Source organism: Festucalex cinctus, chromosome 15 (assembly GCF_051991245.1).
Source record: "Festucalex cinctus isolate MCC-2025b chromosome 15, RoL_Fcin_1.0, whole genome shotgun sequence".
Classification (NCBI taxonomy): Eukaryota; Metazoa; Chordata; class Actinopteri; order Syngnathiformes; family Syngnathidae; genus Festucalex; species Festucalex cinctus.
This window is the reverse complement of record NC_135425.1, coordinates 8,826,115-8,847,090: the sequence shown is the minus strand read 5'-3', so window position 1 is coordinate 8,847,090 and position 20,976 is coordinate 8,826,115. Positions and strand designations below refer to the sequence as shown.

The 20,976-nt window shown below is 40.8% G+C and overlaps 1 protein-coding gene across 4 annotated transcripts in view; it reads right to left on the bottom strand.

The window, feature by feature from the left end:
• dcc (DCC netrin 1 receptor) overlaps positions 1–20,976 on the bottom strand; it is a 466,971-nt gene that overhangs the window by 123,367 nt on the left and 322,628 nt on the right. For all 4 annotated transcript variants that reach the window (XM_077498096.1, XM_077498095.1, XM_077498097.1 and 1 more), the window contains exons 13-15: positions 10,565–10,706; positions 7,165–7,275; positions 6,001–6,195 (exon numbers count right to left, since the gene is read on the bottom strand). In XM_077498096.1, the coding sequence (XP_077354222.1) occupies positions 6,001–6,195; positions 7,165–7,275; positions 10,565–10,706 (448 nt within the window). The remainder of the gene's footprint in view (positions 1–6,000; positions 6,196–7,164; positions 7,276–10,564; positions 10,707–20,976) is intronic.

Sequence of the window (20,976 nt, the reverse complement as noted above, 5' to 3'; positions counted from 1 at the left end):
GAAGGCCGATAAAGCTGGTGGTACCTCACTGACCAAGTGAATATTTGCAAACTTAGCGATTTGGGGGTTTTCATCAGGAATTGTAAGATGTTCACAGACAGTTTTTACATGTCAACACATTTGGAACATATTCAGACAATTTTTCACTACGAAGAGCTTTTGAAACGTTTTAGGAACCCTAACAAAAACTCCAAATGAGCTACATTCGCATGCATTTGTCACTTCGTGAGATGCACGGAACTTTTCATTTATGGATCTGTTTAATTTTCCACTTTATAAAAAAATAGGAACTCCCTACACTTTTTATTAATAAATAAATAAATAAATCAATAAATAAATATATGTATAAATAAATAAAGTAATGGCGGCACAGTGGCTGACTGGTTAGCATGTCGACTCCCAGTTCTGAGGACTCCGGTTCGAGTCCAGGCTCCGGCCATTCCTGGGTGGAGTTTGCATGTTCTCCCCGTGCCCGCGTGGGTCTTCTCCGGGTACTCCGGTCTCCTCCCACATTCCAAAGACATGCATGGCAGGTTAATTGGCCGCTCCGAATTGTCCCTAGGTGTGCTTGTGCGGGTGGATGGTTGTTCGTCTCTGTGTGCCCTGCGATTGGCTGGCAACCAGTCCAGGGTGTCCCCCGCCTGCTGATCAGAGCCAGCTGAGATAGGCGCCAGCACACCCCACGACCCTTGTGAGGAATAAGCGGTCAAGAAAATGGATGGATGGATGGAAATAAAGTAATTATATTGAAATTTTAGGACACTTTAGGGATCTTATTACTTGCTTTTTAATTTTTATTATGATTAGTATTTTTTTTTAAAATTCCGCTTAACACATGCTCATGACTGGAAGCTCCCTGCAATTTTTTTTTAAATATATTTTTTTTAAACAAATCTGTCAATATAGTTTAAAAGAAAATGTTATGTTCTCCTATTTCACTGCAAATGAATATCGGCTTGAAATATCGGTTATCGGCCTCCTTGACTACTACTAATAGGTATCGGCCTTGAAAAAAACACTAATCACTAATCTTAAGGTACCGGTACTCGCAACAAAATGCCGATACCAGTATTGGCTGCCCTCTTGTGGCTATTTTATGATCAGGAAATAGAAACTGGAAATTACAACAATAGAATATTGCCATTTATTTCATGCAATTTTAAGGAAAAAATACTATAACCTGATATACTGGTATTTCAATTAAATAATTGCTCTTCTCTTTATGGGTATCAAAAGTACCAATGGTATTGGTACTTGCTATTGGCATTTGAAAAAAGTTGATCGACCATCGCTCGAAAAAGTGAAACCTTATTTGAAACATGGCAGCAGAAGCATGTTACGATAGTGATGGTCACGCAGTGCCTTTTTTTTTTTTTTTGTATGCAACCATGCTCCTGAAGTGATGATGCTGCATGTTCTCTGTTAAGCGTCCAACACTTGCATCAGTTAAACAAACACCCTCTCTGCTCCCCAAGCGCTTCACTGCGTGCATTAATGAACACCATGAATTATAAATGCCATGTACATACTGTATGCAGACTCCATCCACTGTGTGCATGCAATATGACTCTTTCATTACTGTTCCATTAGAGACCCGAGATGGGAATTTGCATCTGCGTAAAAGCATTCGCACAATTTGTTAACGTCTTTTTGGCATGCAAATTGCTTGTTGCGTGTGAAGGAAGAGACGATTTCCACCTCAAGCAGCTCTCTTATTAAATTCCTCTAAATTATTGATTAGAATGAAATAAGTATTTCATCATCACAATTAATTTACAACACACTGGGCTGCTGTGTCAATATTGGCGCTTCTTGGCATGAGCAGGTTGATTTATGCAAAGATGGAAAAAAAAATGTTGATTAAATATTTGCTGTTGATAAGTAGGCTGTTGTTGCTGATCTGTGCAATCATTAAATAAATCAATTATTTATACAACAAAAGAAAATGAGAAAAGGATTTTGACTGCAAAGGCAAAAAACAAACAAACATCGTAATAAACGATGTGTGAGTAAATCATATACATGAATTCAACAACACGCCGTGAGAGGCTCTGCTGTATTTTTGTAGCGGCCACGCCAACACAAGATGTCACTTGAACCCCCAAAGAGGAGGAGGGAAAAAAAAAAAAAAACTAGAGCTGCGAGCAGCTATAAAGGGCCCTCACAGCCCGGGCCACGTTGGGGTACTTTTGCACGTTGGAAGAACATGCAAACTCCACCCAAGAAGGCCGGAGCCTGGACTTGAACCAGAGTCCTCAGAACTGGGAGGCGGACGTGCTAACCACTCATCCACCGTGCCGCCCTGGCCTCAAATTGTGCAGGCAAAAGGCTTCTCGCCACATGCTTAGAAGTAAAGGTTCCAAAAGGGTGCTTCATGAAGGGATGAGGTTCTATCCAGAACTATGGGCTTCTGGGGAACCCTTTTTTGGAAAATCAATCAATCAATCAATCTTCAAGGGTTCTTTTGAGGCTCAGGGTTCCTGTAAGAACCGTTTCAATACTGAGAACTCTTTTTGGAAGAAAGGGTTCTTCAAGGGCTGTTGAAAACATGGGTATTAGAAGATCCTTACCATCAAATTTTCAAATGTTTAGCCATGTTTCAGTAATCACTCACTAATAATAATAATTTTTACAAAAACAATAGGGACCTCGCAGCGGTCGCTACTCGGGCCCTAAAAACAGCTCATCAAAGAGAGATGCCCCCCAACAAGTTGAGTCTTCTAGATCTTTGCAGGCAAATGCTGCCAAAGTGGAAGTACAAGTATCAACAAACAAAAACACTTTTTTTTTTTTTACACTGTCTTGCACCAGACTATAAAATTATGTATTACATTTAGAAATCCTTTAATGATGCACTCATCTCATTAGTGGCAGTTGGACAGTCAGAGTGGCACATTCAACCCACTTTAAGCTAACCTTTAATTAACAAAACCAAGCAAAACTGCAGCAGTATAATGGATGTTATTTATGGACTAGGGTGCTGAAATGTGTATTCCTGTAGAATAAAATGAAGAGGGAAAAAGGACACCACAAAACAGAGATTCTGTATCATAAAGACATCTAATGATGAGATCAAATTGTGACAGAGTTAAAGGTGTATTCAAGGATCTTTTGTCACTGCATCTTCCGGGTGGATCATCTTAAAGATTGGTTCTCGATCCCGTCAATCAATCTGCCGTAACGACGTTGTGCGTGCTCGTCCCTAGCTGCGCATGCCCACTTCGAGTGTTTATAGCATGTAGCCGCTAAGCTTCGGATTCAGCCATTCATCGTTGTAGCTCCCCCGACCACACCGTATACTTTGAAAATGGCTGAAAGCCGCAAGAGGACATCCGTCTATGAAGTGAGCCGGCTGCAGAGAAGATGAAGATGATGATGAAGATAAGCTCGCACGTTCGGTGCAATAAAATAATAAATAGTCGTCTAAATAGGCGTCTAATAAATAGCATGAACGCAACAACACAGGCTAATATTAATACCTGGGGTCCATTTCGCAAAGCATGTTCAACAAACACACAACAACAAACCCTGACCGGCGAGTTGAGATACACTGAGAGAGGAATCTATTCACTAAAGGTTTGCGTCGCCTTTTCACAGCACTAACCGGTAAAAATGGAGCAATCCGGGAGCGCCTAATTCACTAAACATGCGCAGATGGGGAAATTCGTCACTAAGTGCGCTGCCAACCAAATTGCGCCCTGGTGCGCCTGTGTTATTTGCGAGTATGTAAATTAGGTAATTTGCATACATTTGACGCAAAATCTGCCCACCCCAATGCACGAGACTCATTGATATACAGTGCCTAATTCACGCCAGCGCAAATAGCCACACGGAGTTTGTGTGACACAAATAACGTTTATGGAAAGCATGTATTAACCTGCCGCAACCTCGATCCCGGGATCATGACAGCAGTGCATGGAGACACATGGTGCACGTCTAGCACTGGCTAATCATGGAGGGAGGGATGGAGGGGGAGGGAGGGAGGGAAGGAGGGACGGAGGGGGAGGGAGGGAGAGAGAGAGAGAGAGAGAGAGAGAGAGAGAGAGAGAGAGAGAGAGAGAGAGAGAGAGAGAGAGAGAGAGAGAGAGAGGAGGAGGGGGGGGACATTTTCTATGTTGGTTTAGGACACATAACGTAACCTGGGCTGATCGGCAACGGCGGGGAGGCATTTTACGATTATTTTTCCGTGCCAGATGCATACTGTACGCCCACGCCAACCTCTATAAAAATAGATTTTTAAAACTCGATTGCACCAATAATTTGTACTTTATGAATGAATGACGTTGTCGTCCTCTCTGCTCTGTACAGCTTAATGGCGCTATAAACGCTTACTCTCGGTCCAACCTCGCTTTCTGATAATGTCATCTTTCTTGCAACTGTTACTATAACAACCATGTTCTTGCTGCAAATCCATTGCCATGTGTGGTAAACCAGGTGCAAATTTGCTCCAAGCTGTCAGTTTTGTGGGCGTGTTTGCGCCGGTATATGATTAGAGCAATATCCTTCGTGAATAGGTGGGTAACTAGGCGCAGACTGCGGGTGCAGTTGTGGTGCAATATTTTGCGCTATTACCCGACGCAGCGCATTCTTGGTGAATATAGACCTCTGTGTTTTCGGTTCCAGGACAGCTGATTTTAGGTAGTTTTATCAACACAGAGTAGTTTCACCTGGAGTTACCACTACACTAAAAAGACCACATCAATGGAGCCCCGATTCGACGAGTCACCATGGTAACGGGGAAGCAGAGCGGGCGCCGCCCTCTGCTTACGTGTTTTTTACCCCTCTCAACTGGAAGGGGTTTCATGGTTTCTTGACCCAGGGTTCTCACTAAACCTGCTTTGTGAAATACATCCCTGGTCTGGCAGGCTGTTATTGTTATTCTTACAGTTAACCAGTGTTATATAGTCCTGGGTATACGCGGTTCTACGGCATATACCCGGCATATACCTTGGCATATACCCACGATGAATGATCCTCCAACTACTGTTCGTAGCGGCGACGGCACTCCGGAGTTTTAGCTCAACCGGGTGGCATCGTGCTCATACACCAGAAACTACTTTCGGTGTGGTTTTGATCTCCGGAGTTGGCACCGTCGGTTACACACTTACCTACATGATCTAGTTCAGTTTTAGTTGCTAGGCTGGTAGATTTTAAAGTAAGTAAAAACACCAGAATGGAGACATATACTTTAAGATTCAGCTTAAAATAATATTGATCTCTAGTGATGTTTTGCACTATTTTAATTGTTCATTGTTCACTAAATATTGTTTTACAGGATTTTGTACAGTATATTAACTCATAAACTCATTTCACATTAATTCAGGCTGCTTGTTCTTCCAGTATAACTACAAATTGCTAAATTCAATCAAGTCATGATAATTTTATTATTGTGAGCAAGTAAAAATTAAAATTAAATTAAAATAAAAAAAAATTCGTACCTCGTATCTTAAACAGGACGGTTTTCTGGACTACTTAAAAATAAATAAATAAATACATTTTAGAGTATACCCACTTCTCCAAGGACCACTACACATTTCTGGATCAGAAATCTTACCTTGTACATTGTTTGTGGTACTTGTTTCTGGTTATTGTGACATGAATTAAATGAAATTCAAGTGTATACCAATATCATGGATTTAATGGCACAACACACCAAAGGGTAACCTGTGGTGTAACCGAGTTATTTTAGCAGTGTGATTTTATTATGTGACTATCGGCTATAGGATGTGTTAAACCCTTTTCACACTGCACTTAGTTTTCTTGGCTCACAACAGGGCAGTGCGTGAGGACGACAGAGCCCCGGTGCCAAGTTTGCCCATATTTGGAAGTGCTAATGTAGCAGCTCATCAGGAAATAACAGGTTGGTCTCTTGCAGTTAGCGCACTTAAATCACTCCGCCTTCTGACATCACCGGCGAATACTGAACTAACAGCATTAGTTCTACCTTTTGCATGGGTGCTGTATCGCAATTTTATGTGTCACCCTCTTCCCTCGTCTCACCTAAGTTTTCAATGGAGTAGTATCTCTGCTTGCTGTCCACTCGAACCGTCTCTGCATAGGGACTTCCTACTCCATAGCCGATGATGTAACCGCGTACCAGGATGCTGGGACTGAGGGGAGGAGTCCATGACATGATGATGCTGTTGGGAAGCGGCCTAACATGCAGAGAGCTGGGCTGGTCCGGAACCTGACTCTCTGTAAAAACACACATATTAACTTATCACCGAAAAGGAAACATGTCATTCCGGCGTCCTGCTGATTCTGTGTCAGCCATTCAGCTGCTTTCTAAAGTCATTATGATGATGTGTCTCATTTATGTCACAACCTGGTTGTATTTAACTTCTCTTCACTGCTTTAGTGAGCTTTTTTTTTTTTTTTGTTGGATCTGCCTGCATTGTACAAGCTTTTCTTTGGTTTTCTAAAATCCCATCTTTAGGTCTGTCTCCCATGCTGCTGCTAGCAGATGCTAACACTGTTAGCAGAGTATTAAGCCCCAATAAACCTTGTCACTTTGTGTTCAAACTCTCCATTAGATAATATCACGTAAGTGTTCTTTCGGGGAAGAGGCTCCCTTTCACTTTCTTGAGTCATAATCCATAGAAACTAGATTAGTGGTTATACCCAACACTGTGGTCACACAGTCTCTCTCGCTCTTTTTTTTTTGTTTGTTTGTTTTTGTCCCTCAGCACTTTGCTGCTCAGTTTTTCTCTTTTACTTCTGCCCTGAATGACATTACAAAAATGATGCTTCAGCCTAAATTAACAACTCTCTTTGTAAAGAAGAACAACAGTAGTGTTCTCCAAGAAATAATTTTGTTTACATGGTGACTTTCTGAAGCAAAGCGCTTCACAATTCCTTGGGAACACATTTGTTTTTTTGTTTATTATTTTTTTTAACAAAACATCTACACCGACTCTTCATACATCATTTATAAAACTCATTAATTATGTAGAACTGGATTGTATTTCTCCTCTCCTTTTCATTCATCCCTCTCCACTCCCAAAGTAAAGCTTCCATCTATTCATGTGTCTTGCCCTTTAAACTAGTTAAATATTTATGAGTGTGTTGGGATAGTGGAGGTATTTACATGTTGTTTCACAGATCACTGGACTCACACAAGCACACACAAACACGTACACCCATATTGCCTGTGTGATTTCTCACCATCCAAATCATTCTCGGGTGTCTCAGCTGTGTACCACTCACTGGGTGGACCTGTTCCATTCACAGTCATGGCTGCGACCTGGAAACTGTACTGACTGCCCTTCTCAAGACCTGGAAGGAGAAATGAGATTATTTGGAAATAAAATCCGACAAATCATATAGATTTTAAATGTACATTATTTTGAAAAACAAAGAATGTATGTTTTTTTTCATGACGTTTCCTCTTTTATCTGCACATGTTCAAATCTTTTAAACATTTTTGTCCCCAAAACATCTAGCCTCAACTGTCCTCCTCACAAGCTAATGTTTACTCCGATCCAAACTTGTCAGTCCTAAAAAAACCTCAACACCTTCAATCCCGCCAGCTCCAGCTCTGCTTCCTGTTGTCTCTTCATTGCCACTGTCTTAATCTGTACACTATGACCTTCTGCTAATCTTAATTTCTCTCCTTTCCAGCACATGCCTCCAGCTTTCTAAATGTTCCCGTTTCAGTTTTGTTTGGGTTGGGTTTCGTTTTATTTTGGTGAGAGTGTTGGTTGTCTGGTGTTCTTGTGTGTTTTTCCCCTGTCTCGTTTATGTCTGAGTAGGTCCACCTGCGTGTTGCTTTTTTTTTTTTTTTAAGAGCTCAGAATTGTTCATTCAGTAGTCTTATCGATTCAACGTGTTATCATAATTGCCCTTTTTTATTTCTGTGTATGTGTGCATGCGTTTGTGTGCGTACGTTTTCGTGCGTGTGTGCGCCAGAGTCGTGAGGTTCAAATGGTCAGGAGACCAGAGAAAAGGTCAGAAAAGATAAAAAGAAAAGAAGGATGAATCAAAGTGAAATCCAGCATGGACCAAACACTTCCTGTCTTCCCCATGGTTACAAAAACAAGGTCTTACGCCAACCTCAGAAGCCTCTAAATTCCAACAAATTAATGAGATCTCAATAGACCAGAGGAAAAACTAAAGAGAGGAAGGAAGGTAGGATCGATGAGGCAGAGTGAGATCCATAGAAACCAGTACATCCAGTCCGTCAAAGTGGAATCCAGCACCAACCAAACACCTCCTGCGTGGTTACAAAACCAGAGTCTTATGCCAACCCCAGAAACCTCAAACTTCCAATAAATTGAAGAGATCTCAAGTGACCAGAGCAAAAACTAAAGAGAGGAAAGGAGGGAAGGATAGATAAAGCAAAGTGAGATCCACAGACACCAGCACCCACTGATTCAACGAGCTGCGGGAGGGAGAGGCGAATTCTGTTTGAGTTTCAGTAGATGCTGGTGCGATGGATCTGGCATGTATAAGGACTGCCACCAGAGAAAGAAGCCGTCAACCGCGGCCCAGCAAAGCGAGCACCGCCCCCCCCGGAATCCCCCAGGCCGCGGCAGAACCAAGGCCACCCCCACGCCACCCGAGCGGACACCGGTCGGCGAGCCGACCCAGACGCCCGGAACACCCCCGCCCCAGCCCCGGCCCACACCCCCGAGCCCAAGGCCGCAGAACGAGGCCCGGCGGGCCCCCACAGCGCACCACCGGTCCCCAGCCCCCGCCCCACCCCCCCACGACCACCCCGCACCCCACCCAAACCCGGCACCCGCCACGACCCAGGCCCCGCCACCCCCCGGCCCCCAAACCCCCAAACCCCCGAACACACCCCGACCCCCAACAAACCCCACACCTCCACCCCCCCAAACAAGCCGCCACATACACTTAAATAGTAAAGTTTGATTTAAAACTATGATTAGTGTAATTGGAAAAGTGAAAAAAAAAATCACCAGTATAAAGTTTACAGCAGCATTAACAAAACTGACAGAGAAAGTCACAACCCCCAAAAAAGTGAACAAAGTGGTCTCATGGGAAACAATTGGGGATCTCATTAGCCACTTTTACACATCATTTGGGCAGTGTATTGTATTGTGTATTGTTGTAAATGTCAGCCTACAATTATTCTGCATTATGTGTTGACGCAGAATGTATTAATGGTGGCCCCAGCTGGTGCAATGGTCAACAGGGTCTGTCACATTCATCTATCCATTCATCCATTTTCAATCCTGCTTATCATCTCTCGGATCACCGGTGAGCTGGAATCTATAGGCCAAATGATTTTGGTCCAGCATTTTCTTTTACACACCCCTGTTTGTGATTGAAAGTAGACTAGACTTTAGACCAGCTTGGACCAGGTCTAAGTTGTGGCGCAGGTGGGTGTAAGGATGATTTTGCTGAATTGGTACAGTCAGACATATTCTGCTCTGTTGATATTTGTGGTGGATTTAATTGTATTTCATTCATAATTATGAAACCAGCATGCATTGAACACTCTGAAGCTTGAAGCTCGTACACGGATGTACACGGAAGGCAGTCTCCAAGTGCCCATTTCACAGCGGCCACCTTTCCATCATTCTTAAGTGGAGATCTTACAGTTCCTTATAAACGTATTTTGCACGCATCAATCTCCAGCGAGTCAAATGCAATTTATGAGAAAAATCCCAAACATAACACAATTTAGTGCAGTGTCATGGCAGCATATATCCATGTATGTGTGTGTGGGTTATTGCGTGTAACAGCTGAATTTTACAATTCTACATGACATCTCAGCTGATAAAAATGACACCATTAAAATAAATTTAAAACCAAATTCACGCAAAATAAAATAATTCTGGTTCAATGACTTTCCTCTAACAATTGCCTGGCACTGTCTTTTATGTGATTCGTTGTATTAGTTTCAGTCTGTTTTGAAAAGATAATCATGTTTGACTGTAACTGGGAAACACCTTTCCTCTCTGAAAAATAATAAAGTGAATCTCATTTGTATCTGTCAGTCTCTCTTGTTGACTGAGGCAATAATAACCTTTGTTACATATGAATTAATTGTGCATGAATTGAACATGAAAAAAAATGTGTTAATAAAGATTTAATCAGATGTTCTTGTACTGATGCTCACTAGACATACACCATCCACTCATATGCGCACACACATGCACAAACCTGACAGTGGGAAATGAGCGAACATAAAGAAGAAGATAACATCAGTAAAAAATATAATGAAAAGGAAGATCAGTTTCATTTAAATTTTGCAAATCTAAAATTGGAAAAATAGCTGGTGGCAGTATGAATAACAGACACAAATACTATACATACAATATGTTTTAACGTATGCAAATGAATTTGTACTTCAGATGAGAAAACAAAAAGGAATGAAAAGCAAAGAAATTCAAATGACAAAAAGCCTGAGGCTGAGGGATGTTTGTTATTAAAAGTTCCTTAGCATTCATTGTTACAGCCTCCAACGAGCAAGCTTAAAATGCTCCACCACTACCTCCAATTCGATCAGCATGAAATTATTGTTATAAAAACTCTTGTTGATGTGGTGCAAGTGGTTCTTTTGTTATAAAACTCGGCCAAAACAGATAACTCTCACCTGTGAAAAGATACCAGAGATTGTTTGGTTCAATGGCTTCCTGGTCTCCACGACGACCCGTCTTCCTATATTTGATCTTGTAAGCGCTGATGATGCCGTTCTGTGCGCTGCGTGGAGGTGGCTGCCATGACACTTTTATGCTCTGAAAAATCACATAAAACAATCAGAACTGACGGGAGAACAATGAAATGATGAAGAGTGCTTGTGTTACCAATGTTTATATATAAATAATTATCCACTTGTAAACCAAAAATCATCCCAACTTTCCTTTTGTACTGTCCTGATGTAACAAAGAGAGAGTACAGTATTATTCATAAAATAAATCAGTCAAATTTAAGGCAGCAGTAGCTGGAGTTTCACTTCCCATAATGTGTGTGTTTATCTTTACAGTCTGGGGACGTTTTCTGTTTGTTTAGTTGTATGCTGAGGAATGCTAATTGCTTAATTTGCATGTTAACAACACACCTCGACCTACCCGGACAAATGCACACGCGCACACGCACGCACACAGCAGATGTTTGCCAAGGCCCAAGTGTGCAATGCTTTGAGACAGCTGCTATCAGCCATCCCATACTCGTTGGCTGCTGCATACTAATGAATTAAGACTAATGGATTACAAAATATATTAATCAAAAAGATGATTCCGCCTTTACTCCGTGCTTCTCTATGCACTCTTCTCCTTTATTTCAGTTTGTCGAAAAGGTCACAGTTTCTATTGTATTAGAGCTATGCAAGCTGCTGATTACTGTAGCGAAAGTGCGCAGACTAATTGTAAACAGAAGTTGGAGGAAATGACTAGTGAATATAAAACGACTTCAAGATGCAATTTACCTCATATACTTAACAATACGACAAGTGTTTACAGCATCAAAAAGATCAGGACAAATGTACATTCACCTGAAACGGAAATCAATGCAAGGTGTTATATTCGAATGAGTGGACTAATTCAAGGTAACACAATGGCAACAGTAACATCATTTGTGGAAAATAAGGCTAAACATTCTCTGTAGACATGGCCTTAGACCTTCTCGACACTCACATTCTCAATTATATAGTCGATTAAGTACAATAGTGCTACACTGGTACAAGACAAGACCACTGCAAACCTCTCTCGTGACTTAAAGTTCCCCTCATATGAAATGTTCACGTTTGGGAGGGGGGTTGATCATAAATATGCCTTATGGTTTTTACAGAAATATGCCTTACATTAGCCTGACTAAGTCCCCAAAGCTGTGAGATAAACGACCCATGTTTCCCTTTCCTATGGGCGTTAGTATCACATTAGCTCAAACAGCACTCTCAAATGGGCTGTTTCAGCAGGTCGGTTTTACACGTCACTAACCCCACCTTTTTCGGTTTACACGTCACTAGCTCAGAGCGAGCTCCGCCCTCACGATTTTCAACCCCTAATCCCGCCAGAGATTTCCAACCTACGAATAAACAGCAACAGCAGCAGGAGGACAGCATGGCAGTAAAACAACCCATAGGAACTGCTCTGATCAAATTGTACAGAGGACAACAAAAACATTGGTTGGACTTTATTTATGCATTAAATATGCCCAAGCAACTCCCAAAACGTGTTAGTTCCCACGAGTGGGGTGGCCGATTTCACGACCCTTTATCTCTGGCCCAGAGGGTCGTGGAGGGCCAGCACCGATGCCATTGTAAAGCCAAGGTCGAGCCGGATCAGGGGATGTGTTCATTTTCCCCATAGGACTTATGGTTCGACCGGTACGGGGGTCTCTATCCCAGAAGCTGTACCCAGAAAAAGTGCATCGTGAGGAGGGTTAGCAGCCCTGACAGTTTGTGGCAAACATTTAACTGACGACTGCTTCAGGAATTTGGGACAATACAAACGTGGATTAGCAGAACATCTTTCACTTATCCCGGGATCGGTACCAACTATTGAAACGAAAGCATGCAAAAGCATGCGCCAATATTCCTTCAGATGCAGTCGTGAAGACTGTTTGTAAACAGGAGCACACGAAAAGATGAGACTTGGCCACGCCCAACTCATTTTGTAGTCAAAAACACATGGAAGTCTGGCAAGCCTTGGCCACTCCCACCAAAATCTGCTCGTTTGATGCTAGGCTAACGGTAAACCTTCCTCGTGGAGACTGCAACTCTACAACAAGGTACAATTTCGTGAACATTTCTTTTGACACAGTATTAGGGCGTCCAGAGGATGGTTGGTGTCATTGCTGCAAAGCTCCATTCAGGGTATCTTTTAGGGGTGTGAATTGCCTCGTACCTGACGATTCAATTCGTATCACGATTCACAGGTCACGATTCGATTCGATACCGATTAATCCCGATACGAATTTATAAGTCGATTGTTGCGATTTTTTTTCATTCAAATTTAGAAAATACTAATCAGTAAGCTTGTAGAGTGTAAGATTTATATGAAAATGTATTATTTATTTATCTGAAATTTCAGTCTTATAGAGGTTGTAATCTGTTTCATGTTTGAACAGCATTAAAATAAAATATTAAGGCTTAATGTTCCGTTCATATAACATTCTTCCATGCTCAAGGTGTGAATCCTAACCCGAAGTCAGACGTTTTGTTGAATATTTTTCCATTAAAAATGGAAGTTTAAAAATCGATTCACACACACACACACAAAAAAAAAAAAAAAAAAGGCAATGATGATAAGACGTTGAATCGGTAAGACTACCGAATGAACAATTTTTTTTTTATTGAATCGATTTGAGAATCGCGCGATGTAGTATCGCGATATATCGCCGAATCGATTTTTTTTAACACCCCTACTATCTTTAATAGGAATCTGTGCATGCCGTGAGCCGTACCTTGTACTTGTATGTAGAAGCACGTGTTTGACAGAATAACAAAAGTGCATGTGTTCAACATTTGAACTTTAACTGTAGTCTGATTACTTTGTGAGTAACTAATGGACGCACAATAAGTATAACTCTAATCTGACTACTTGTTCGGAGAAAGTTACGTGACTAAGCATCACTCATATAGACAAGAAGCTAAAGTAGCCTAGCTAGCATGCATGCATACATACACACATACAGACAGACAGACAGTAATTGGCGCCGCTGGGCTTCCGTAGCAACTACCATTCAACGCGGAGGCATTTGGCTTTGGATACAAGCTAGATTACCATGTTGGAAAAAAAACAAAAAACAAAACAAAAACTATACTAGAGAGGAGACTACACAGCTACATTCTGAGAAGCTGACAGAGGGTCTGACAATCACAATGAGTGGTCGCTGGATCCAGACCAGGCCACTCCCTCTAAAAGGAGCCATGTATCGCTTCACTGGAATTGGTGACGCAGCTCAAGGCAGAGTAAAAGCTTATAGTAAGAAATGAGCTCCTACATGTGATGGAGTCATGACGTTTTTGGCAATACAAGCCTGATAATCAAAATTAATATACCATTTTCCACAGAAAAGCATGAGAGGGGCTTTATTAGCTACTCAAAACAGCGAGTAATAACCATATTAGGCGATTACTATTATTTTTAGGTGGGAGGGCAAGCCGTCAAAATGACTGCTATGGGAGATCTAGTTGTTTTAGAATTCTAGTAGTGCTAGTGTTAAAAACTAAAACTTACAACTAAAATCAGATTATTTTAGATTAATGTAAACTATGGAAATTCTCGATTGATCTAGCACACTTCTAGTGAAGTGATTAGAAGCAAATCTTGGAAGCAGGATATTCAAATCCAAAAGACTGCACCATCTGACATCATATAACAAAACATATATTAAGATGTACAGTGTTATTTGTGTTACAGTGTTACAGTACTATTTGTGAAAAATGCAAAACGGGCAGTAAATACAATATGTGGTAATTCTGTCCAAATTTGTTGCTGATATGTAACCAGGTTTAGTTCTGGTCTGAAGTGGAACAAATAATCCTGAGGACAACATATTGTATCAAATACAGTCACGCATCTGTTTGCAGGTGTTGAAAAAATAAAAAGTAAAATTCCACACATCGTGATAGTGTCTGTTTCTCCCCATCAGTCCAACTAGCAGTTAAAAATTCAGCCAATGTTATAGTGACAGGGGCCACCGAGGAATTCATTAACATTTAGCATGCACCTGTTCCCTGTGCTTCGCTTCACCCTGCTAATTGATTACAGCAGAACTGATTATGGAGGGAGGAGGGAGCAGTCAGGACGAGAGGATGTTGTTTGCCAAATACCTCCATATTCGGTCCTTTCCTCCTCTACCCCACCTCCTTTCCTCAGTCCTGGCACCACTGTGTGCTTCATTAACTCATTCACTGCCAGTCATTATAGAAAATTTTTACATTTCCAATACTCACGTGATATTACATTCAATAATTATATATAAACCGAATCTACCAAATAACAGAATAGACTCCCTACTTTTTGTCCCGTCCCGTTCTTTTATAATTGACAGCAGAAAAATGTAGGTTTGCCAAAATACAGCCATTTCTCCCATGGACTCTGAAACTGTGTTTATTTCCTATAAAATGGGGCTATGATGTCATCTACCGGTGGTTGGGCATCAGTAAAGTTGTTTCCAAGTTTGATATTTACAGTGGAGCATGCTCAGATTCGCCCCCATTTAGCACCGCTCTAAAAAATACAATTGACAAGTATACTTGTCAAAGGCAGTGAATGAGTTAACTAATTAGTCACTTTGACAGCACACAGTTGGATATGTGGTCTCCATGGAAACGATACAGAAGTTAAATACATGTTGGAACAAGTCTGACAGAGGGACGCAGTGGCAATCCATCCATGAAGGAGAACGGAGAGCATCTTTAGAGACCAAATATCACCAGTGAGAAGGGGGTAACTCAATTTCTGACATAATTAACAACATACCACAATGCACACTCTCAAAAGAAAAGCAATAAAATCAATATGTTAACTGATACTTTGCAATCACAGTTAATAAACCTTTGACTTACTACTTGCTTGTGTGTTCAAACAGGATGTTTTTGAAAACTGCACTATGGGTTTAGAATAAATGAGGTACCGCACTTAGTAGTGCATCTTTGGTGGCGGTCAATGCTCAACTGAATTAGAATTATTGTAAAGATGACATGTGGTTAATGTAGAATATGTTACGTCTGCTGGCACTCTACTACTTAAACTATGTTCCTACTATTTTACACTGTTGGTAGACCTTTGGCTAGTAAGTTGTGCAACTGTTGCTAAATGCTGCAGTATGGTTATTGCCACTGCAGATGCGCATTCATTTATTACAGCTACAGCTATTGTTGCTGTTTCACATTCTTAAAAGCTTTTTTTTTTTTTTTCTGCAGCTGCTACTAATTATTTATATAGCCTTTGGCATGGTACAATCAGTACAACACTGCTCCTTTTCCACTGATTTTACATTTCATCTGTACTTTTATTTTCATGTGCATTTACATCAAGATTTGATCTCCAATGGAAACAGAGCTGCAAATTAGTGTTGTAAATACCATCACTATTTTGAGTTTGTGTCACCTGACGATTAAAGTACCGTATTTTCCGCACTATAATGCACACCTAAAAGCCTTCAATTTTTTCAAAAGCTGACCATGCGCCTTATAATCCAGTGCGCCTTTTATGTGGATCAATATTGAGCCGAAACAGGTCTCGCTGTCAAGATGCTATCAGTGACCCTGCACGATCGGTGACGCGCATGCGCAGAAGATCCCGCCATCTTAGATCGCTAGCTAAAACTAATACTTTACCTCAGAAAAAATAATTAAACAGCTGTTTATTCATTTTGGGAGTGAATGGAGTTGTCAGAAAGCTGGTTTGTAATCTATTAATAAAGTTTGACTGACCTATCTGTTTTGTTGACATTCCCTTTAGCGCATCACCATCTAATGGATGCATAATGTAACTCCAGCCTCTACTGTAGTGCCTTGTATATGGAAAAAGTTTTAAATAGTGTTGTTCCGATACCGATACTGGTATCGGCAGAGGTGCCGATACTGCATAAAAACAGTGGTATCGGTATCGGTGACTACTCACAGGTAACATGCCGATACCATTAATTCCAATGCTAATATAGGATTTTGGATGCAGCATGTTGTGTCTTGCTCGTGCAGGACATTCACTGATATGTGACATGTTCACTACATGCCGATCTAAGATGTCCTATTGTCCCTTGACTGCTCTGAACCAGTGGCAGGGCAACTTTTTCATGTTGAGGGAAAAAAAAATTAAAGTATAGGTATGGTATCGGCCGATACTGCAAAGCTGGGTATCGGTATCGGGAGTCAAAAAACGGTATCGGAACAACACTAGTTTTAAAATATGTCATTCATTGAAGGTGCGCCTTATAATGCGGTGCGCCTTATCGTGCGGAAAATACGGTATTAGGCTACAGGTTTTTCTGCACTTTGTAATGGCGACAACATAGGGGTATATTCACTAAGAATGCGCTGCGTCCAGTAATAGCGCGAAATATTGCACCACAACTGCACCCGCAGTCTGCGCCCAGTTACCCACCTATTCACTAAGGATATTGCTCTAATCATATACCGGTGCAAACACGCCCACAAAACGGACAGCTTGGAAAAAATTTGCACCTGATTGACCACACATGGCAACGGATTTGCGCCAAGAACATGATTGTATAGTAACAGTTGCGAGAAAGATGACATTATCAGAAAGCGAGGTTGGACCGAGAGTAAGCGTTTATAGCACCATTAAGCTGTACAGAGCAGAGAGGACGACAACGACTTATTTCATTCATAAAGTACAAATTATTGGTGCGATCGTTTTAAAAAAATATATTTTCAGAGGTTGGCGTGGGCGTACAGTATGCTTCTGGCAAGTAGAAATGCCTCCTCGCCATTGCCGATCAGCCCGTGTTACGTTATGTGTCCTAAAACAAAAAGAACAATTTCTCTCTCTCTCTCTCTCTCTCTCTCTCTCTCTCTCTCTCTCTCTCTCTCTCTCTCTCTCTCTCTCTCCTCTGCGTGATCAGCAGTGACAGCCATGCACTGCTGTCATGATCCCGGGATCGAGGTTGCGTCAGGTTAATACATGCTTTCCAAAAACGTTATTTGCAAACTCGGTGTGGCTCTTTGCACAGGCGTTAGTGAATTAGACGCTGTAAATCAATGAGTCTCATTTGCATTGGGGTGGGCATATTTTGCGTCAAATGTATGCAAATTACCTAATTTACATACGCGCAAATAACACCGGCGCACCGTGGCGGAATCTGGTCGGCAGCGCACTTAGTGACGGATTTCCCCATCTGCGCGTGTTTCGTGAATTAGATGCTTCCAGATTGCTCCATTTTTGCCGGTTAGCGCGGTGCAAAGGCAACGCAAACCTTTAGTGAATAGGCCCCGTAGTCTTTTTTTTTTTTTTTTTTTTTTTTTTTTTCCGCTTATTTTTAAGAAATGTGGAGTTGTTGTACGTAGGGGTGGGACAAAAAACCGATTCGACCGAACCATCGGTCGTCAAGGGGAGCTAAACGGCCGTATCGGTAGCAGACTTGTCAACCGATACAAAATCCACCGGGAATCCTTAGATACATCGCTTGTAAAGCTGTGGACCGGATGTCGCGTTGCTGTGAATCGGTTGCGAGTGAGGCTTTATGGTTTTCATAACAATAGCAAGAGTTCTGCGCCGTGCTCTACTTGTTTTGTTTGCATTTCAGTAGCATCACTATTCAATCTACTTCCGTGTTTACAGAGAGCTAGCAAAGTAGCACTCAGAGACGCTTCATTCCCCGGATGTTGTAAACATAATGCAAAGACGTTACGCACCTTGGGGGGGAGCCTACCGTCAACGCCGTGCTCGCGACACGGCGCGCGCGCGCACGAGTGACAACATGCAACAGTGGAGACAGTTAGCAGAAGCCGTGCCGTACATCTCGGTATTTCCCATGGCTATCGAGTCCTCTCGGTGCACTTGTATGTCCCGGGCCGGCGTTGGTAGTGCGCGCGAGCCAAAAAGAATAACTCCCGTGACGATCCAATGCATGGATTCAAACGACACAGGTATGTCCCACAGCCAACACACCAGCTAAGCTAAAAGCACACTGCAAGTATCTCATTTCTCAGTTTGTGGCTCCCTGTCAATGTCTACAACTAGCATGAGCAGCAGGGAACTGAGACGTGCCCGCAATTACGTCATCAAACTCAAAATGAACGACAGCCCAAAAAACAAAACAAACAGTAGTGATTAAAAAAACAAAAAAGATGTCATACATTAACCAAAAATGAATGTGATGGCAAAGAAAAACAAAAATTGTTGATAAAAAGTTTAGGGCACTTTTGGAAATATTTTTGGATATATTAAGTTGTTAAAATGGGTTTGATAGATTTATTGTTCCATAAGGTGGCTTCATATTTCTTTTGGCTGGACGGTAGGTTTATTTCATGTCTCAAATTTATGTTTCTGAAATACTTCACAATGTGGACATATTCTGTTTAATTGTCTTGGTGTCTTTTTAAAGGTTAAATATTTATATTTCAAATTGAATTATCTGCCTTTTGTTTTCCTGATCCTGAATTAAAAAACAAAAAAACAAAAAACAATTATAACTGTCAATAACAACTAATAAATATTTAAACTGATACATTTTCAGTCATATCGCCCAGCCCTTTGTTCCGGTCCATTTAAATAATTGATTCAATATATAAAAATATAGAATACATTGTTGTTTTTCTTTTTTAACACATTTGTAGATACTGTAAAAATTTGTGGTGTTTTAAGATTGTTTACAAGCAACAAATGTCACTATAAGTTTTGAATATTGAAATTAATCGTATCGAATCGTAAGTTGTATCGTTCCCAAACTTAATCGAACCGTTCTGTTCTGAAAGATAATCGTTTTTCAATCGAATCGCAACTTGTGTATCGAGATACATATCGAGATTCCCACCCCTAGTTGTACGGTAGATTCAAATTTAGAAAGTCCCACTAGATTGTGTGAAGGAGACAGCTGCCACTAATGCAGGAGGTCCCCCACCACTTAAACAACAAAAGATTTCAGCGCAAGGAGGGGGAAAAAAAAAAAAACAATAAGTGGAGTGACTTTTCAATCTGTCGGAGAAGAAATGACTAGAAGAAAAAAACTTTCTGAGAAGAGGTTTGAGAAGCTTCTTAATGAGGTACAAGCATTGGTTTACATAACCCATTCCACTGTTTGACCCCTAACATGCAATTGTGACAGAAGATTAGGCCAAAGTAACAAGAAGAGACATTAAAGTGAATGTGGTCACTATTTTGTTTTGATTTTAAAACCACTCCTTGCTGCACTAATCCTTTAACTGCTGCTGTCAACGTTCATATAATATGTTAAAAATAATGAAATAGTTATATATTACTAATCTACAGTAGAACCTCAATTGAATGGACACATAGGAAGAGGAGTTCTGTTCGAGCCGATTGTTAAATTGAATTTTTTTTTTTTCACCTAAAATCACCAACTACAGTACAACATTATTGTAAATAAAAAAAACGTTTGAAACAGTTGAGGAGAGCATGTTCAAGAGTTGTCCCCGAGGGGGCGGGGGGTTAGCGATATTTAAAAAATATCACAACATCGTTAAAAAAATAAAAAAATAAAAATAAAAAGCTCATACAAAAAAAAAGCACAATCTTGTGCTTTTGTGCATAACAGCAATGCATACAAACCACCTACAATTTCTAATAACGATATTGAGACACTTGCTAATGCAAGCACAGATTGATCGCTTCACAAGCAAATTAGCTTCCCCTTCATCTGACAATTAGCATAGATTTTAAACATAGAAGGCCAAAACATCCCTAATGAAAATTAAATTGCACTAATAAACTAGCCACTAGAGGGTGCTAGAAGTGCACAAATGGAAATCAACATGACTTTTTTTAATAAATGTGTTCCTTTTAAATATTGTGAACATGATGACGACGATATCGTGGCAGTTTTAATATCATGATATCACGATATTGCCCTTATCGTTACATTCCTACTATAGACCTCACCCAAGCATGTTATAGTCCAATTGAGGTAATCTTATCAAGGATCTCAGGCAAGAATGCACATTTACCCAATCTCTTTTTGCGGTATACCCCCCTCCCCCCAGACTTTAAAGCGATACGTTGAAGATGACGTCACCTGTGCTGAAGAAGTAGGTAACAACCAATCATAGCTCAGTTTGCTAACCAAACCCAAAAAAAACAGCTGGTGATGTGATCAATCGACAGCAAGTAGCTAAATTAGTTTTTAAAAGTATTAATTGTACATGAGAAATAATTAAGTTATCAAATTTATTCTGGACAAAATATTAACTTTTAAATACTGAAAATGGATCAATGAGTCAAGTATCACTTTAAGCTACAGCAGTATGACAAAAATGATAGTATTAAAGAACATTCTGGTCTGACAAGTCAGAACACAAAGTTAGTCTTTATTACTGTCATTGCAAAATCACCCCCAATACACAACATGAATCTTAAA